We start from the raw sequence: 16742 nt of genomic DNA, 5'->3' as shown, positions 1-16742 counted from the left end.
AATCAGGTTTTCTGATAAATTCCAAACGTCTTTTAACAAGATTTTCTTTCTCTTTCATAATAGAATTGATTGAGTCTTCAACTGCCACTTTGTCAAGCAAAGTAGCAACCCGTGTACAATTAGAATATGAATTTTGCAGTTGCTTCTTTGAAGATGAATCAAGTTCTCCTTTGTAGAAACCTCTCTGAACTGTTGCTTCCATAACATCAAGCACTTCTTGTGATACAACATTGTAATTGTCTACTTCTTGTAAAATATCATTATCAATTGTAGCTGGTACTTGTACTTGCATAGCATTCTCCCATTCAGGATCATATAGATAGCTTTCACCATCATCTTCTTCTGATGCTAATTTGTGGGAAAGCTCTGCCAATCTTTTTTGTCTTTGGGCAGAATAATCTAACTTAGCATCTTTGGATTCATACAGTAGCTGCATATTGTTAATAATCCTTATATGACTTTTGAATAAGTCTGTATCCTTCCAAGTATTGAAGGCAGTATTCCAAGCTTCCTGAGGTGCTTTTAATGGACTTTGCTCATTGTGGGACCATGGCTTGAAGAGAGCAAGCATAGCTATCATATATTTATCCTGACACTCAATCTTGTCACTCCGAGGAATTGGATAGCCTTTGAGTACAGGAACTCGTTGATAATTATCTGCATCTATTTTTTTCAAGCAATGTGTTGTATACTGGGGGTGTCCTAACTTGAATCGTAGGTAAGTTTTGATTTGTTTCTTTGATTCAGGTAATTCCTCCTTTGAATATTCACACATCAAATCCCAAGCACAAATGTCAAAAAGTACATCAGGCCGGAAAAAAATATCATTGAACAAAGAATTGTGTGTATAACTCTTTGATGAAAATTTGCCAGTTTTCAAAGTTTTTTCAGTGAGGAGTACAAATGAATCACAGTCAAATTCTTCCCTTGGTGGGAGATTCTGTTGTAATGTTTCTGGGTCTTCAATATTGTTACCATTGCAATTTATATCAGACTCTTCATCATTGTGTAAATCTGCAGTATCAAAAACCTCAGGTGCAATTTCTCGAAGCATTGCTGACCAATAAAATATAGGATACCTGCAATTTGTATAACAGCTTGGTGTCCCAATTAGTTTGCTTGCAATTTGTTGACTACTGAGCTCACGTTTACCAATGAGCTTATTAGCAGTCTTGATGAGAAATTGGCGGCTATGCTCATATGTATCTAGATTTCCATCAATATCCATAGGGGGGTTATCAGATAGCATTTTGATTGCTGCACATAAAGCAGAAAACACAAAAGCTGTGTCCATAGTATTCTTGATAGTATAGTTTCCAAAGTATTGGAACATGGCCATTGCCACTGATCCTGACCCAATTGGCTTTGCATCAGTATTGCAACGTTCAGCAACTGTTATGATTGTATTATGACCATTTACATTACCATTATTGCATTTCAGAACAAGGTATCCATCTTCATCAAAGTGAGTTTTCTCTACTTTATCCCGAGGAAGTTGAAAACGGCAATCTTTATCATCATTCCGCAAAGATCTTAGCTTAATAGGCAAATGTTTGAAGCAAGTATCAGTATGCTCATGTACCATACCAGCATTTTCAAGTACATTCCGAAGATCTTGATTAAAGGAATACCAATATCCAGAAATTTGTGGATTCATTGGCCGGCTCATGACTGGTTGACGCTTATACATTCCCTCTGTTTGGATGTATTCTTGAGTGTGATTTGGAATGCTTTGAGAAAATACATCATCATACCAATCAATAAGATGTTGAGCCCATTTTGGATCAGATTCACATTTGAACTTGATTTCATTGGGTGATAGACCATGCTTTAGCCAGATAAGTAGATGAATATGTAATGAACCACGGCCTTGTGCTTCAACCACACCATAGTATACTGCAACTTCTCCAAAGACACCCTTTTTATTCTGACGTTTTGTTCCCAATAGAATATCAAGTAAATTTCTGACTGAAATATCAAAAAATTGAGCAGCAGCAATGGGGTTTTGTGCAATGCAAGTTGAACGTTCAAGATTCTCACTATGTAGCTTCAGGTCATGAAAGATCTGATCCAAATCAATATTACGTCCTGCAAGAACCTGAGCTATTGGATTATTTGTATCACTTGGATTCAATGTTAAAAAAACATGAGGAAGGCCATTGGTATGAACAAGTGAAAACAGTTCCTCTCTCATGTTTTGAACTTCTGACATTGACCCTGGAATGTTTTCACCAATATAGTTGATATACTTCATAAGTTGCTTGGCAGCTTTCTCACCCTCAGTTTCTGGATGTACAAATGGGTTTTTCTTTAACTTTTCTGAAAACTCAAGAATTGTATCATTTGATAGTTTGCCAAGCAACATTTCAACACGTGGAAACCAAGATCGTTTCACAGCCAACTTTGCATTAAATGAAGTTTGGCGTCGTTGCAATATATTTCCTATGACAAAGATGAATGATAAATGTGTTTGAAATCTAAAGTTTGGTCTGCTTTGTAAGAGGTATGCTATATGTGTACGCATATCAATGTGCCGGAATCCAACTGAACTGTTACAGTGCACATCATCATTTTCCATCATACCAACACCATAAGGAAAAAGTGTTGGCCATAGATATGCATACACTTTTGGGTTTTTGTATGTAGACAAAGGAATAGAGCCAGATGGAAATTTGATAAATGGACTGTTGCCAGTTTTCAGCTGTTGAAGTGCATTAAGCTTGCGCATTTGATATGTAGAGTCAATATGATCAGCATCAACAACTGTTGAAGACAGCATGCCAGAAGAAGAGACATTTTCATTGAATTGCTCTGAGTTTGCTTGTGCAGTGTATGAAGAGCCTTCAGAGTTAGATGATGTACGGATTATACTCTTCAAAGGAATTGGAATACCATGTTCAGGATATTGATTTGCATTTACAAGCATTGCATCAAGATTGAGATCATAGTATAATGGATTATTTAGTCGAAGCCATTGGAGAGCATTGATAATTCTTGATCTACGTACAAGAAGGGGAGTTCGAGTGAGTGTTTCAATTGTAATCTCAGTATCAGGAGATCCTACTAAAATAACACAGATCTCATCATGTAACTGTGATAAAGGAGGTGGGAGGCATGTTGCCAAAGGACCTGGATCTTGTGGAAAAATACATACATTTCCTCGTGAAGCATACTGTCCTGATGGACCAAGTTCCAATTTGAACATACATTTGGTAGCTCGGGCCCGGGCTATACATTGCTCTTCAAGAAATGTTAAACCTTTCAAGGCATTTGGAAGATCACCAGTCCAAGTTCCATTTGCATAACTACGGAGTGGTAAGCGTACAAAGCTGCGTTGTGATTTACCATGTCCCTCAGAATTATCAATTGAAGTTTTGTATCTGACTTCACGTTTACATTGGATACAAAGTTGATAGCAGTCATTATTGATTGTTTCATGACGAAAAGCTTCAATTGTGGCCTGTTGTGTTTTTAAGCGAATCTCATGCACTGCTGTATCAAGTAAAGATATATCTAAATCTGTACAGGGAATAGAACAAATATTCATTCCAGTTTCAAGTGTTCCACAGAATGAACACTCAATCATCCTGATTGAAGCATTAGAACCAGCATCATATGATTCTTGCAGAATGGCCTGCTTTTCATTCAAGGACAATATTTCAGGCCAGATCTCACTATCAACAACAGGACTTGTAAAATGTACATCATTTGCAGCTGAAGTAGAAGTATGTGAAATTTTCATTTTCTTTTGGGAAAAGTGTTTGTGTTCATACTTGTGTTTGTAAGCAGAGACCTCATTGTAGTTCCGGAGCTTTAGTGCCTTTGCACATTCTAAAAATTCAGATTGAGAGATGCTAGGAATATGGGTAATTCCCACAGTTTCAGCTTGGACTTGACGGATAAGGCAATGATTGGAACAAAAATGTTGAGCAAAGTCACTGAGCAATTTCATTTTATTTTTCTGCTGATGTTGGGAATCCCATGTAGTCAAATCAACATGCAAAGTTGCAAGTTTACGCAATTCATTACAAGAAATTGAGGGAGATTGAATAAGAACATTGAAAATTTGCTGTTTTTGAAGAACAGTCAGAAGAGCAAACTCAGATGCCTTGTACAGGTGCTGAGATGACAAGGATGTATGTGGAATTTCATTTGTAACATGCACAGTATTATCATTTTCAGGTTTATTATTCCCAATCATGGGTGAGGATGCAATAGTCCCTGTCAAGGGTGCAGCCATTGACTCAAGTGAGTCTGAAGATAGGGATAGATTTGGATTGGAGAGGGACCACGTATTGAACATAAGTATCAGTGAGAATCAAGGGAAGGAAAGGAAGGAAAGGAAGGAAGAAAAAGAAGAGGTAACAGCATCTATATATACATGAACATGAGTCGAAATGAATTGGTTTTCAGTCAATGTGACTCGATTGTATTCGGATCTTAAGTCATTGATTCAAGGCTGGCAAATGCCGGATTGAATGTATTTCTATATCGGTACAAGATCTGGTGGATAAGGCCAACTTCCCCCCTACGAAAATGGACGAAACATTCTTGTAAGGAGCCTTACCTAAAGGTTCGGCAATAAAGAGATCATTCAAGTGCATATTAGATTTAGAAAACAAATTTATGAGGTTGGTGATCACTAATATCATCTCCAAAAGTCCACTCAACAGTTGAATAATTCTACTGCCTCTACAGCTCGAAATCGAAATTGACGAAGAAGCCTTCAGCAAACTCAACTACGTGCGTACTACTAAGTATAGTTATTCTCACATTTGCATCTACAATTCATGCCACTCTCAATGTTAGATTTTCATCAATAATCATGTAGTAACGGAAGTGGAAGATGAAATTCGCAGTCACCAAATGGATCTGAAAAGTACCATCGCGGTACAACCGCAGAAGGACAAGCTTGCCGCCACGGACACAATGAAGAACCTTGAATTCGACGCTGAACCACGTGTCCACCGTTCTCCGGATGGAACTCTTCTTAAATTCTACGTCAGTTCGGTAACCCCTGTCAGTAAGTACCTGGTTTCAAATTTTACTGGCAGAATTCGACTTTTTTTTGTCCAAATTCAAGAGGAAGCCACTTCGGAAAAGGTTGCAGACTGGCATGCATGGAAAGGAGGGATTTTGAAATTACCTTCCAGGTTGTAGTCCATGTTTGGCAGTGTGTCTGGTACTGTGAACACGGGCGAGCATTTTTGCAATTTCTGGAAACTCTCGGCGAAGAATGATGTTCAACCGAAATTTGCAGCAGTGGGACGGTTAAAGTCTAACTTACCGTTGGTGACTACCTGGCGCATTTTTTCGATAGACCAGAGCGCTGGCTGAAGAGAAAGTTACCTGAGGACACATCAGGACTGTTTCACCTCGAAGTCTCTTCTTCAAAGTCTCTTCCACCTCCATAGCGTTCATTTTTTGAAATTTCTTTCGCGTCCATTCCGTTCCTAACTGCAATCGATGGAATAACATCGACTCAAGAAAAAATATACCTTGTCAAAGTGGGTGCTGTTCAGAGGGATTGTTGATGAATAAAGTGTTTTATTTTTCTGAGCCTTGGATTCTTTTCCCGATAGATAAACGGTTAATTTGATCTGCTGGATATTCAGGTAATATTGATACATTGTGCAGCACATTCTGTCAATTCGTAAAGTTGGCCTACAGTTCGCCGATTACTGAGGCGGAGCTGAAACTGCAAGTAATATCTATGTCGCCAAAGAAAGCAGCGATTCTACGAACCGTCAAGGCGTATACTCTTTCTGAATGAACTTGGCAATTGTCTGTAACTGGATATTTGATGTCCCTTCATATATTGCACCCTTGAGAAAAAAGACATAAAAGTGGTTCCCGTCAGTATGCACACCCATCCATACCGACTGGATCTTACAATCTTCGAATCCCTCCAAAACTTCTCGACCCCAGTCTCCCTCGTGAACCCTAAACCACCCATCCACTCAATCGCATTTCCACTGACTTCCTGCGCGACCTTACTAGCCCACCACTTGGCCATGGCCGCCTCCTTCACAAAACTTAACCCAGCCTCTTTTCTACGTGCCGCGTTATAGGTTAAGAGTTTCGCAGTCTCGATCTGGGTCGCGGCTTCAGCAAACGAGAAAGCCATGCCTTGGAAGGTTCCTATAGGCTGTTTGAATTGGTTCCGGGTGTAGGTGTACGGGACGGAGAGTGCAAAGGCTCCCTGGGCAAGACCGAGCATTTGCGCTGCTATACCGATACGACCTGTGAAGAAATATTTCAGTTTAGGAATGGCAGGGAGGGGACAGGGGAATGAGAACGGCCTACCCTCATTGAGGATTTCAATGGCGATCTAAGACGCATAAGCATATCTAGATATTCTACGTGGAAGAGATGTCTGACCTTGTAGCCTTGACCCTCACCACCAATAATATTTTCCGCAGGAATCTGCAATATTTCCGTTGAGATCAGTAGTCATGGTAAATTCGAAACGAATAACTTTACCTTGACGTCGTCAAAGTTGAGCGTACACGTAGACGATGCTCTAATTCCCAGCTTCTGTTCTTTCTTCGCAATTTCAATGCCCATATCCTTCGTACCGATGAAGCATGTTATTCCTTTGTACCCTTTTGAGGGATCAATCTGTGAGACGCGTGGATTGAGATTGTGGACAGAAATTACAAAGATTTCCACAAGAAAAAAAACTTACATTAGCGAATATTAAGAATATGCTGGCCTCGTAGGAGTTGGTGATCCACATTTTTGTTCCGTTCAGCACGTAATCGTTACCAACTTTCTGAGCTTTTGTTTGCAAGGCAAATGCATCGGACCCTGAAGCTGCTTCGGATAGACAGAACGATCCTAGCTGCAAATTGATGAGCACCAAGTTCGTTACTCGACTCATCCAAGATTCACTTGTTCGGTAGCTAAAAGCGGTAACCACTTCTCCTTCTGCGTCTCAGTCGCATACTTTCGTATCACCGTATTGACCAACGTGTTGTGTACGTCGCACAATACGGAGACGGACGGGTCGACTTTCGCAAGCTCCTCAATAGCGATGATAGCAGATGTGAAGGATGATTCAGAGCCCCCGTGGGCAGCAGAAGTTTCGATACCCATTAACTGGAATCAAGTCGAAGTATGAGCACAATAGGAGAATATCGTAAACGGCTAGTAACGGCATACCCCTTGCTCGAAAAGCCCTTTGATAATCTCCGGGTCCATTCGTTCGTTCTCGTCCATCTCCCTGACCCTGGGCTTGACTACTTCGTTGGCAAAGCGTTGAACTGCAGAACGGGTGTTGAGAAACCGCAAGACTTCAGCCAGCACACGCGCCTCGAAACAAGACGACACAGACCTGTTTCCCGAATCATTTCTTCCTCTTCTGTCAGTACATCGAGAGGTTTGACACCGTCCAACCGGGGTATTGACGAGGAGAAGGGTCTATATAGATAGTAGTCTGAGACCGACGGAATCATATATGATGGAATGAAAGCTCGACATACCTCGCGTGGTTTGTTGAACGCAATGCCCTGAGCGATCCCAGCGTGCGAAGTAAGAAGTTTCTGTACATTGTGGATGGAGAAGGGTAGAAAGAGGAGAGATTTAAGCAGACCCCGAGCAGACGACCTAAGTTCCGGATTTCGGAAATCATATGCAAAAAAGTACCGGGCGCTTACCCCACAGCGTCTAAGAGTTCGGTCCTCTGCCGGACCGGTTCTTCCTTTCTGGGAAACCCGCTTCTTCCTCGTACGCACCTCCATGTCCCGTCTAACACTTTTGTCATTATTGGTCTTTTCGCCCCTGGCGTTGGCCTTTTCAAATACTGCACCGCTTCTCGCATGGTCGTCTCACAGGTACGACCAAATCATCTCTTCCAAGGATTCTTGCTTACAATTTCTCCATGCAGTTCGAATTTCATTGACCGTCTACCATCTTCTTCTTCATCTGTTTCCGGTACCCTACATTCCAAGAATGTTTTCGAAACCATGTTGATGAACGATGATGTCTGTGATCATGAAGCGGTAATTCTGGTGCACCAACCTGGTGTATGTGTTTTCTTCTTCCCAACGAAAACATTCTCTGTCGCTGAATGCACTTTACAGCTCCACGTCTCAGACCTGCGCAAACTTCCCAAGACCTCACACATTGCTCGCTCGATATCCGCTGCGTCTTCTTCCCGGCAATACGCTTATGTTCCTGCCATGTTTACTTCCGGTGAAAATGAACATCATCTTGAATTCGCGCAATCCGTATCTCAGAAATGTCACGCAAGGCTAATCAACATCTTGGCCGGGCAAGGCGGTGATGTCGATTTCCAAGCAGGTGGTCAAAAATCAGTTGTAGTTGTTAACTTGCCGGGTGTCGAGGGATCTCAGAGCGAAAGTCGTATAAATGGTATGGTTGAACACGGTGCGCTTGGGCCTTCTATGCTACGATATTCCCCGCAGCAGTGCTTATGCGATCTCTTATAGACGCGCTCTTGTTCACCACCCTGGACGCCTTGCCCTTCTCGAACCTTGTCGTCATCTACACCGGTACCCCTCCCATGCACTCGAAGCGTCAGGAAGATCTCAACGTTTCCGCTCCTGCCCGACCAGTGCTCGATCTGACCCAGAATGAGGCCGCTTCTTCGTCACCGTCCATCCTAGCGAAGAAAAACAAAGGTGGTATCCTGCACAACTACCAGCTCCTCACCCCGGGGCTTATTATGGTATTGTTGATGGTGCTGTTCATCTTCTTACCCGTGCTCTACTTTGGCATCTCCGCGATGGCTAGTATTCAAAGTCCCCTGAGGCTTGATTCAATGCCGAAGGGGTACAATGCTAATGAGAGGAAGAATCAGTGATGATGGTTGGCGGAAAGTATGTCTGTGTACTAGCCAAAGACTATTGTAGTGTACCTTCTTTTTGTTCTTACATCATGTCAACTAATTTTTGGATGTTGAGAAAGACTGACATCGCAATTTAAAAAAGAAAATAGTCATGACGTTCATTAAAGCCAATGCCTCGCGACTGACACTGGTTGCAGTGGCAGGAAGGGGATGTATATTAATTTCACACTAAGTAATATGAACAATCCTGTCTTCGGCTGTTTGTTGAAACCAAGCGTTTACAGATACAAACCATCCAGATACTATCCCACCACATAGCCTGATTACGATTACAGAAGTGCACGTTTCACTCGAACGTGTAGAAACAAATGCACATTTGCACCGCAATAACACAGAGGAATGACACGCCGGAAGTGCCATTAGAGATGACGAGCATTAGGCAAAGATGCACGCCACCTGTAGGAGCTAGAAAAGCGTCTCCGGACCGTCAAGCGAGACGAATACCTTTCCTAGCAAATGCACTCGACCCAAAAGAAGAGCGCAACCTAGTCCGCCAAGTAGCCCTCTGCTAAATGTAGTACTGACTTGGGCACAGAGAAACGTGGATCAGGCGTACTCTGCTGGCCTACGACCAATGAAGAACTTGTTCACCGACAACATGAAAATGCGGACGACCAACAGCTTTCGATTGGGAGACGGTTGCCTACAACCAAATAGAGGGTTCATTCGCTGATCACAAGTGACGACGACGACGACCTCCTGCATTGGGAGACGGGCTCAACGTCAAACACAAAACACTGATAGTGAGAAGTATTCAAAACGGAGCAAGGCTTGTGAGGATATTTATACACGTCAAGCGGAACGTGTCTGCCTCGAACCAAAAACGGAGGGAGGGAAGCTACAACATCGATGTTTCACGACGGAGCCAGACCTTGATTATTTAAAAACACGTCAAAGCGAAACGTGCTGCCTCACCAAACGAGGGAGGGCTTCTTGTAGCATTCGAATGTTTATACACCTGAAGCGGAAGGTGTGTAACAACCGCCCAAAAGGATGGACAATGTTGCCTCACCGAAAGGGAGGACTTTGTGGCGCATTCGGATATTTATACACCTGAAGCGGAAGGTGTTGCCATTTGCTTGTCGACGAATCGGTCATCGCCTGCCTCGTACGCGGCGCAGCAAGCAAGATCTGGTGATAACCTTGTAGCGCGAATATAATTCAGCAGGCTACTCGGTCTCAGAAAGTGCGCGCGCTCATAGCGAGTGGCAAAAAGTGATTATCAGAGATGCAACTGGCTGAGAGTTGCCTCAAAACGAGGGCTTTGGGGCTTATCGATTTTCCACAGGGATTGACCACTTGATTGTAACGAAAGGGCAATATGAAAAGCAGTGAACCAGCGTGATGCTAAGAGCAGGAAAAGATTCGAAAGCCTGGTTGAAATGAGCGGGAACCACCCGCGACCTGTTGTGACGGTGAAGAGGACAGGCAAATTCAAAAAATTTCGTTCTATATATCCGAGGAACTTGCATACGTCACCATCGTTACGTCATTCAATCTGTTTATTACTGACCTCCAAAAAGCTAGTACATCAGAAAATGGGTATAAAGTCCTGAATCCTATCCTTCGCATTCTGCGCAATACATTCTGCAATCCAGGTGATATTCCTAATCTCCTGTTCCTTCAGTTTCATATACGCATAAAATACGCCATACTGGAATTGCTGCAAAAATGCCATCTTGTTTAGATGAACTTCAGTTTGGAAGAAACGGTCCTCCAACTGTGACAAAATTCCTGAGTCTTCGTCAGAGGAAGAACCGGCGTCAGCGAAAAATTGTCGGTATTCCCCAACATTTTCGCAGACTGAGCGAACTTGGTCAATTTCATCTGCTTTCGCGAGTTGGTTGTTTCCTTCAGGGAAAAGACGGCCGATGGCTGGGAACAGTCTCGCACGTTCGTCTTTGGACAGTTCAGTGTTAAATGAGTTGATAGTGATATTGACTGTCCGTCGATCGGCTTCGAAAGAGAGGATGCGTTGCATGACGTCCGCAGTAGGCCCACCCAGGCTACCGCAGTATGCGTAAAAGTCCTCTAGGTAAGCTTTGTAGACGGTGTTCCGGATGATTTCAATGTTGAGATCGTCGAGGTCAGAAGCTGAGAGACAGTCGCGGAAGTACGGAGCTTCAGAAGGAGAGAATGAGCACATAATTAACTCAGGGAGATGGCAATGGACAGACCTAGTGGTGTTTCTACCAATACGCTTTGGAATAGCTCCTCTACATTTGACGCTACGCATAGCGCTGGCATGGACTCAAACACACCCAACGGATGACATCGTTCAATGAGTTCGTGTGTATCCCGTTCATGCAGTGTTCCGGTAATGAGAAGTATCACGTTGTCTATCATGTACGCATAGCTGCAGGTCAATGAAGCATGTCCATAAGCACAATTTCAGATGGAGATGTAGGTAACCAGTGCACGCACGTTATATAGTCCAAAAACTTACTCAGAGGCTCAACGGCGTTGTTCCGTAGGTACTTGAACTGGTCCACGAGAATTTGGGTAGCTTTGTCGGCGATGGTTGCTGTCGAGATTGGTAGGGGCTCGTTAGCGAGAAAGTTCCCGTAGTCGGTCGCAGAAAGCTGCGTTCGAAAGTCTAAAGGCGTAATTTGGGTTATAATAAAGGTCGATAGAAAGAATACACGATTACCTTCAAGACTTTCGCATTGGGTCAGGTTGGCATAATGCGATTGAGTGAGAATACCGGCCTTGTATCCACGAACTGTTCCTTCTAAAAATCCGCCATCAACCTAGGGAGACACTGTCAGTTGAGTTCAAGATAGAAGGGCCGAAGGACAATACGTTGAATAAAAGAGCCTCCATCGTTCTCGTTCTCTCCGGAAAGAAGCAAGTTTGAAGGTACAAAGGATTTGAATGTAAACTTCCTTTTGCAGTCAAAAGTCTCACACTCATTGGGTCAACAACAACTTTCATCATCTCTCTTCTCCAATAGTGTGTCAATGGCTACCACGGCTTATACAATTTACTCTCATTATGACCCGGTAGATCGCGAGGAATTAGAACGAGAGACTGGTCAACTCGCAGAGAATAACGACGACGATGCCTGGCAGTTAGAGGCCGCGAAAGTATACAAGCGAAAGCAGCCACTTCCCCCGCCTCGGTTCGTGCCAGCCAGCAGTACTTCCAGCTTGACTGTAGATGACTGGAGTACGAGTACTCCAGGTGCAGGCTCCTCCAGGCTTTCATCAGGTCGGTTGAGTTCTAATGAGGTATCTGGATGGTATCGCTCTGTGATATCATCTGCAGATGTCAAAGACACTAGAGCAACTTCTTCTTTTCACTCCCACTCCCGCTCCCAAGCTAGTGCCGCCACTATCCATAACAAACCACTAATTTCGAAGAACGACTGGTTCATCCAAAAAGTCCTCGCCTCCGAATCATCTTCTCAAACCCGTCCAGCAACTGCTGCTGCTTCCCCTTCCCTTGCAGACATCCTCGCACGCAATCCTCCCCCGGCTCCAAATGAAGAACCATTCAAACCTCCTGTTTTCCTCGCCATCGGGCCTTCCAATAAGGGGTTCGCTATGCTGCAGAATAGTGGATGGAATGAAGGAGAGGCGCTTGGCCAGGACGTTGTACGTCGGAGGCGGATACAGCGAGGCGACCCTAGTCCGTGGGTCAAAATGGAAGAGGAGCGGGAGGAGAAGGAAGAAACTGTTGTGGAGGTACCACTAGGAGACGGAGATGGAGAGATTACAGAAATCAAGAAGATTCCCATCATAGATCTTACTGCATCGGACTCCGAATCAGACTCAGAGCCAGAAGACGATAGCACAACAGACTCTTTAGTCACTTTTGACGACAAGCAGCAGCAAATCTCTTCTGCCAGTGGTCGCAAAGCTCTACTTACGCCGCTACCTACGGTGCTTAAATCCGACCGGCTAGGTATCGGGTTGAAAGCAAAAACTGCAGGTCCGTACAAGGAATCAGTCAAACGGGTAACGCACAACACAGCTGCACTGGCGGCGCACTTTCGTCGAGCAGAAGAGGCCAGAGCTCGGAAGGAGAAATGGGGGAAAGGTCGAAGGGGGTTTGCGAGAAGGGATAAAGAGGAACAAGCGAGAAGGCGAAGTATGTTATCGTATATGAACTCGTAGGCACTGAGTATTGTTGTATACCTGCATTCGATAGACAACTATAATACATTCACTCCTCGCTAATACAAAAGTTCAATTGATCCAAGAGAGATAACTTCGGCGCTTATTTTTTTCGAGTCAGAACCAACAGTGGCTGGCACATGCGTTTGTTCCTGCTCAATTCCAGGCGACCATCATCGATAAACAATCTCTCAAAGATTACTATTCGATACGGTTCAACGAGAATCAAAGATAATACTACTAACACCATGTCCCATGTAAACAAATCGGCCCATCCTTTCGATAAAGGTCGCCTCGAAGCTCTTCTGAGCCGTAGATTCTTCTACGCTCCGGCTTTCGAAATTTACGGGGGTAAAATTTATTTGTCTTTGCAAAGTCCAATCCCACATCTCAAGTATACTTTTAGGCGTCGCTGGTCTATACGATTATGGACCTTCCGGCTCAACTCTCCAAGCTAACATCATCGCTGAATGGCGGAAACACTTTATCGTGGAGGAATCTATGCTCGAACTCGACACTACCATCATGACTCCCGCTCCTGTCTTCGAGACTTCCGGCCACGTCGCGCGATTTGCAGACTGGATGGTGAAAGACGTCAAAACTGGGGATGTCATCCGCGCAGATCATCTCGTTAAGAATGTTTTGGAGGCTAGGCTGGCTGGGGATAAGGAAGCTCGAGGTCAGGCTGCTGCTCCCGCAAAAGAGGACGAGAAGGATAAGAAGAAGAAGAAGAGTAAGACGGCCAAAGCTGCTGCGGTACAGCTCGCGGACGACGTGGCGAAGAGCTATGAGGTTACTCTGGCGCAAGTACGTGTCGTTTTTTATCTTGATCTGGATTTTGTTCAGCCTTACTCATGCCCCCTTAGTTGGATAATTTCTCAGGTGCAGAACTAGGCGAACTGTGTAGAAAATTCAACATTAGAAATCCCGATACTGATAATGAGGTCACGGAACCTCAGGAGTTCAATCTCATGTTTGCTAGTAGTATTGGGCCTACAGGACAGCACCCTGGGTAAGCTTTTAGTCTAAGTATCAGTTGATGAAATTTTGATTATCGTTATTTTGTAGTTACCTACGTCCTGAGACCGCACAAGGACATTTTTTGAATTTTTCGCGTCTTCTTGATTACAACAACGGACGCGTACCGTTTGCATCTGCCCAGATAGGTCGTTCCTTCCGAAACGAAATCTCTCCCCGTGCAGGTCTCCTCCGCGTCCGCGAATTCACCATGGCCGAAATCGAACACTTCGTGGATCCACAAAACAAGTCTCATCCGAGGTTCAAAGAGATGCGAGACGTGGTTCTAGTTCTTTTGGACAGACATGTTCAGTCATCCGGTAACACTACGCTTATTAAGATGAGCATCGGGGAAGCTGTAGAAAAAGGTATCATCGCTAACGAGACTCTGGCATACTTCATGGCCCGAATCTACCTCTTCCTTTTGAAAATCGGGATCAACCCCGACCGCCTGAGGTTCAGACAGCACATGTCTAATGAAATGGCGCATTATGCTACGGATTGCTGGGATGCTGAGATCCAAAATTCGACTGGTTGGACAGAGTGTGTTGGCTGCGCTGACCGGGCAGCGTATGATTTGACTGTGCACTCAGCCAAAACAGGGCATCCCCTAGTTGTCCGTGAGGCTTTGAAAGAGCCTATCGTGACAGAGAAGGAGGTACCAGAGTTCAATAAGAAAGCTCTGGGCAAGACGTTTAAGCAGGATGCTGGGGTGCTGCAGAAACATGTGGAGAGTCTCGATGAAGCAGCTTTGTCAAAGCTCAAGAGCGAGCTTGCTGAGGGGTGCGTGTGTTTTGATGCATGATTTTCCATTTGAATCATCCTTTTTGTAGTCCCACTACCATTATTATCGATGGCAAAACGTTCGAGATAGCTCCTGACTTGTTGCGAGTAGAGCGTAAAACATTCAAGCAGTCTAGTAAATGCTACTTTCCTGGTTTTTGAGATGACTTGCTGATAGTTCAATTATTCTTTCAGTACGTGAATATACACCGAACGTCATTGAACCGTCTTTCGGTCTTGGGCGGATACTCTATACCTTGTTGGAGCACACGTATTGGAGCAGGGAACAGGACGTCGAGCGAGGGGTATGTGACTTTCCTTTTCTTCATGCATATCCGGGAGTAACTATCAATTTCGCAGGTGTTGTCTTTACCACCGGTCGTGGCACCAACAAAAGTCCTCATTGTACCACTAAGTGCCAAAGAAGAGTTCGATCCTCTAGTGCAGGAAGTTTGTCAGTACCCCTTGTCTCTTCTTGCCTAACATGATCGATGTTCTGACGGTCTCGAATGTAGCTTCAAAACTTCGACGAGCAGGTATCTTCTCTCGCGTTGATGATTCAAATACCTCCATCGGTAAACGGTATGCGCGAAACGATGAACTCGGCACCCCATACGGCGTTACGATTGATTTTGCTTGTGCGTCACAATACTTCATAGCTAATGCCCTTTGAGTGGATCACTAAATATATATCTCTTTCCGTCATTTCTGTTCTTGGTACAACAGCTGTCCAGAATAGGACTATGACTATTAGGTGAGAGTTGATCATTGTGAACCCCTCTTTCTTCACACGAGCTGAATTGAAACTCGTTAGAGAACGTGATACCATGGACCAACGCATCGGCTCAATAGACGAAGTCATCGCGATCGTAACTGACCTTGTTGAAGGAAACATCGACTGGACGGAGGCTTGTCAGAGATTACCTGCATATGATGGTGTTCAAGCTATTGAATCTTGAAGCTTGAAGTCCTTTGGATGAAATTGGAAGGTCAAGCATTCGATATAGTACTTAATTATTTGTGGTTGACCCTTTAATCGTTTCTCCTCCCTCCACGCCGCTGCGCTCTGAACGTCGAACTATAATAGACTGTCAAGAACAGGCTCGGAAGACCCGTGTTTGGAACATTAGTTTAGAAATTCTTGTTGTTACTAGTATGAGGGTTTGAAGTCGAAAACAGGAGATCGGTGCGTCTCTGGCTGACTTTCAACGTCTGAGGCACTTGGGGAGAAGTCATCCTCTACCTGCTAGAAGTGGATGCCCAAGAATCCTTAGCGTGCGGAAGGTTTAAATCCCGGCAGATTGAGCGACTTTCTATGTTGTGCATGCGTAAGTACTAGACTCGTTAGTGTCTTCGGCGCCAGAACGGGAAGGGGATTACTCGATCATTAGCGCTAGGCGAATAAACCAAGATTTAAAATTAGACTTCCTCGTGCAAGTCATTTGCTGTCGACGAGCAGTCAAAGAATAATGCGGAATGTCCGCGCGTTTCTCTGAATTTTGTAACATAGAAATACAATGAATTCAGTACTTGAGTTACTACAGGCTATGCATAAGTCATGTATCATGGAACATGTGCATGCGCACACGCCTAATGACCCAAATCGGTGTTATTCAGCAGAGTCACCGACGACTCCAAGCTCGAGCATCTGCTCCATCTCTTCTCAGAGTCACATTCTGACATAGTGACTTGTGGGACGGGACGGCGGAAACTATTCCAAATGGACCACGATCTGGGGGGTATCCAGACATAACTCAATCTGGACTCTGGAGTCCCTACCTCTCGTAATTCTTGAGACACTTTTGGCCCATTTTCCTTCACGACATCTTTCTCGCATGATATCAGCTGTATCAAGCCACACATATGGATCCAGCACCACATGAGAATTAATGCATTCGCTCTAGTAATTGTACGCGATGAAACGAATGTTCTCCGGTTCACGAGTGGGCAAC

The 16742-nt window shown here is 44.1% G+C and overlaps 6 protein-coding genes across 6 annotated transcripts; 4 read left to right on the top strand and 2 right to left on the bottom strand.

Moving 5' to 3' along the window:
• Positions 1 to 4043: 4043 nt before the first annotated feature.
• C8R40DRAFT_1263798 (uncharacterized protein) lies at positions 4044 to 5414 on the top strand (the record flags this gene model as incomplete). Its single annotated transcript, XM_046233876.1, has 7 exons — positions 4044 to 4248; positions 4446 to 4573; positions 4699 to 4743; positions 4810 to 5023; positions 5084 to 5153; positions 5175 to 5270; positions 5321 to 5414. The coding sequence occupies exons 1-7, from the start codon at positions 4200 to 4202 to the stop codon at positions 5412 to 5414; spliced, it is 696 nt and encodes a 231-aa protein (XP_046089147.1). The 5' UTR covers positions 4044 to 4199.
• Positions 5415 to 5747: 333 nt separating this feature from the next.
• Positions 5748 to 7552, bottom strand: C8R40DRAFT_1168098 (mitochondrial acyl-CoA dehydrogenase; the record flags this gene model as incomplete). Its single annotated transcript, XM_046231136.1, has 10 exons — positions 5748 to 5825; positions 5894 to 6243; positions 6307 to 6331; positions 6382 to 6426; positions 6484 to 6621; positions 6689 to 6844; positions 6895 to 7101; positions 7165 to 7265; positions 7337 to 7422; positions 7485 to 7552. The coding sequence occupies 10 exons, from the start codon at positions 7550 to 7552 to the stop codon at positions 5748 to 5750; spliced, it is 1254 nt and encodes a 417-aa protein (XP_046089146.1).
• Positions 7553 to 7740: 188 nt separating this feature from the next.
• C8R40DRAFT_1067612 (BIG/ATPase V1 complex, subunit S1) lies at positions 7741 to 8827 on the top strand (the record flags this gene model as incomplete). The annotated part of the gene is made up of 4 exons (XM_046225923.1): positions 7741 to 7835; positions 7889 to 8027; positions 8085 to 8391; positions 8454 to 8827. 4 exons carry the CDS (start codon positions 7741 to 7743, stop codon positions 8825 to 8827), a joined length of 915 nt encoding a protein of 304 aa, XP_046089145.1.
• A 1576-nt stretch (positions 8828 to 10403) lies between these two features.
• C8R40DRAFT_1039084 (V0 complex, c/d subunit of ATPase) lies at positions 10404 to 11695 on the bottom strand (the record flags this gene model as incomplete). The annotated part of the gene is made up of 5 exons (XM_046223799.1): positions 10404 to 10993; positions 11050 to 11228; positions 11297 to 11468; positions 11523 to 11622; positions 11675 to 11695. The coding sequence occupies 5 exons, from the start codon at positions 11693 to 11695 to the stop codon at positions 10404 to 10406; spliced, it is 1062 nt and encodes a 353-aa protein (XP_046089144.1).
• A 59-nt stretch (positions 11696 to 11754) lies between these two features.
• Positions 11755 to 13079, top strand: C8R40DRAFT_1093609 (uncharacterized protein). Its single transcript, XM_046227605.1, has one exon. The coding sequence runs from the start codon at positions 11833 to 11835 to the stop codon at positions 12988 to 12990; it is 1158 nt and encodes a 385-aa protein (XP_046089143.1). The 5' UTR covers positions 11755 to 11832; the 3' UTR covers positions 12991 to 13079.
• A 3-nt stretch (positions 13080 to 13082) lies between these two features.
• On the top strand, positions 13083 to 16191 carry C8R40DRAFT_1093606 (uncharacterized protein). Its single transcript, XM_046227604.1, has 10 exons — positions 13083 to 13341; positions 13397 to 13797; positions 13857 to 14002; positions 14059 to 14790; positions 14841 to 14926; positions 14986 to 15095; positions 15151 to 15244; positions 15306 to 15428; positions 15517 to 15544; positions 15605 to 16191. The coding sequence occupies exons 1-10, from the start codon at positions 13131 to 13133 to the stop codon at positions 15747 to 15749; spliced, it is 2076 nt and encodes a 691-aa protein (XP_046089142.1). The 5' UTR covers positions 13083 to 13130; the 3' UTR covers positions 15750 to 16191.
• The last annotated feature ends 551 nt before the right edge of the window (positions 16192 to 16742 follow it).

Source organism: Lentinula edodes (assembly GCF_021015755.1).
Source record: "Lentinula edodes strain Le(Bin) 0899 ss11 chromosome Unknown C8R40scaffold_8, whole genome shotgun sequence".
Taxonomy (NCBI): Eukaryota; Fungi; Basidiomycota; class Agaricomycetes; order Agaricales; family Omphalotaceae; genus Lentinula; species Lentinula edodes.
Note: the sequence above shows the minus strand (reverse complement) of the source record. Positions and strands in the feature narration are given on the sequence as shown.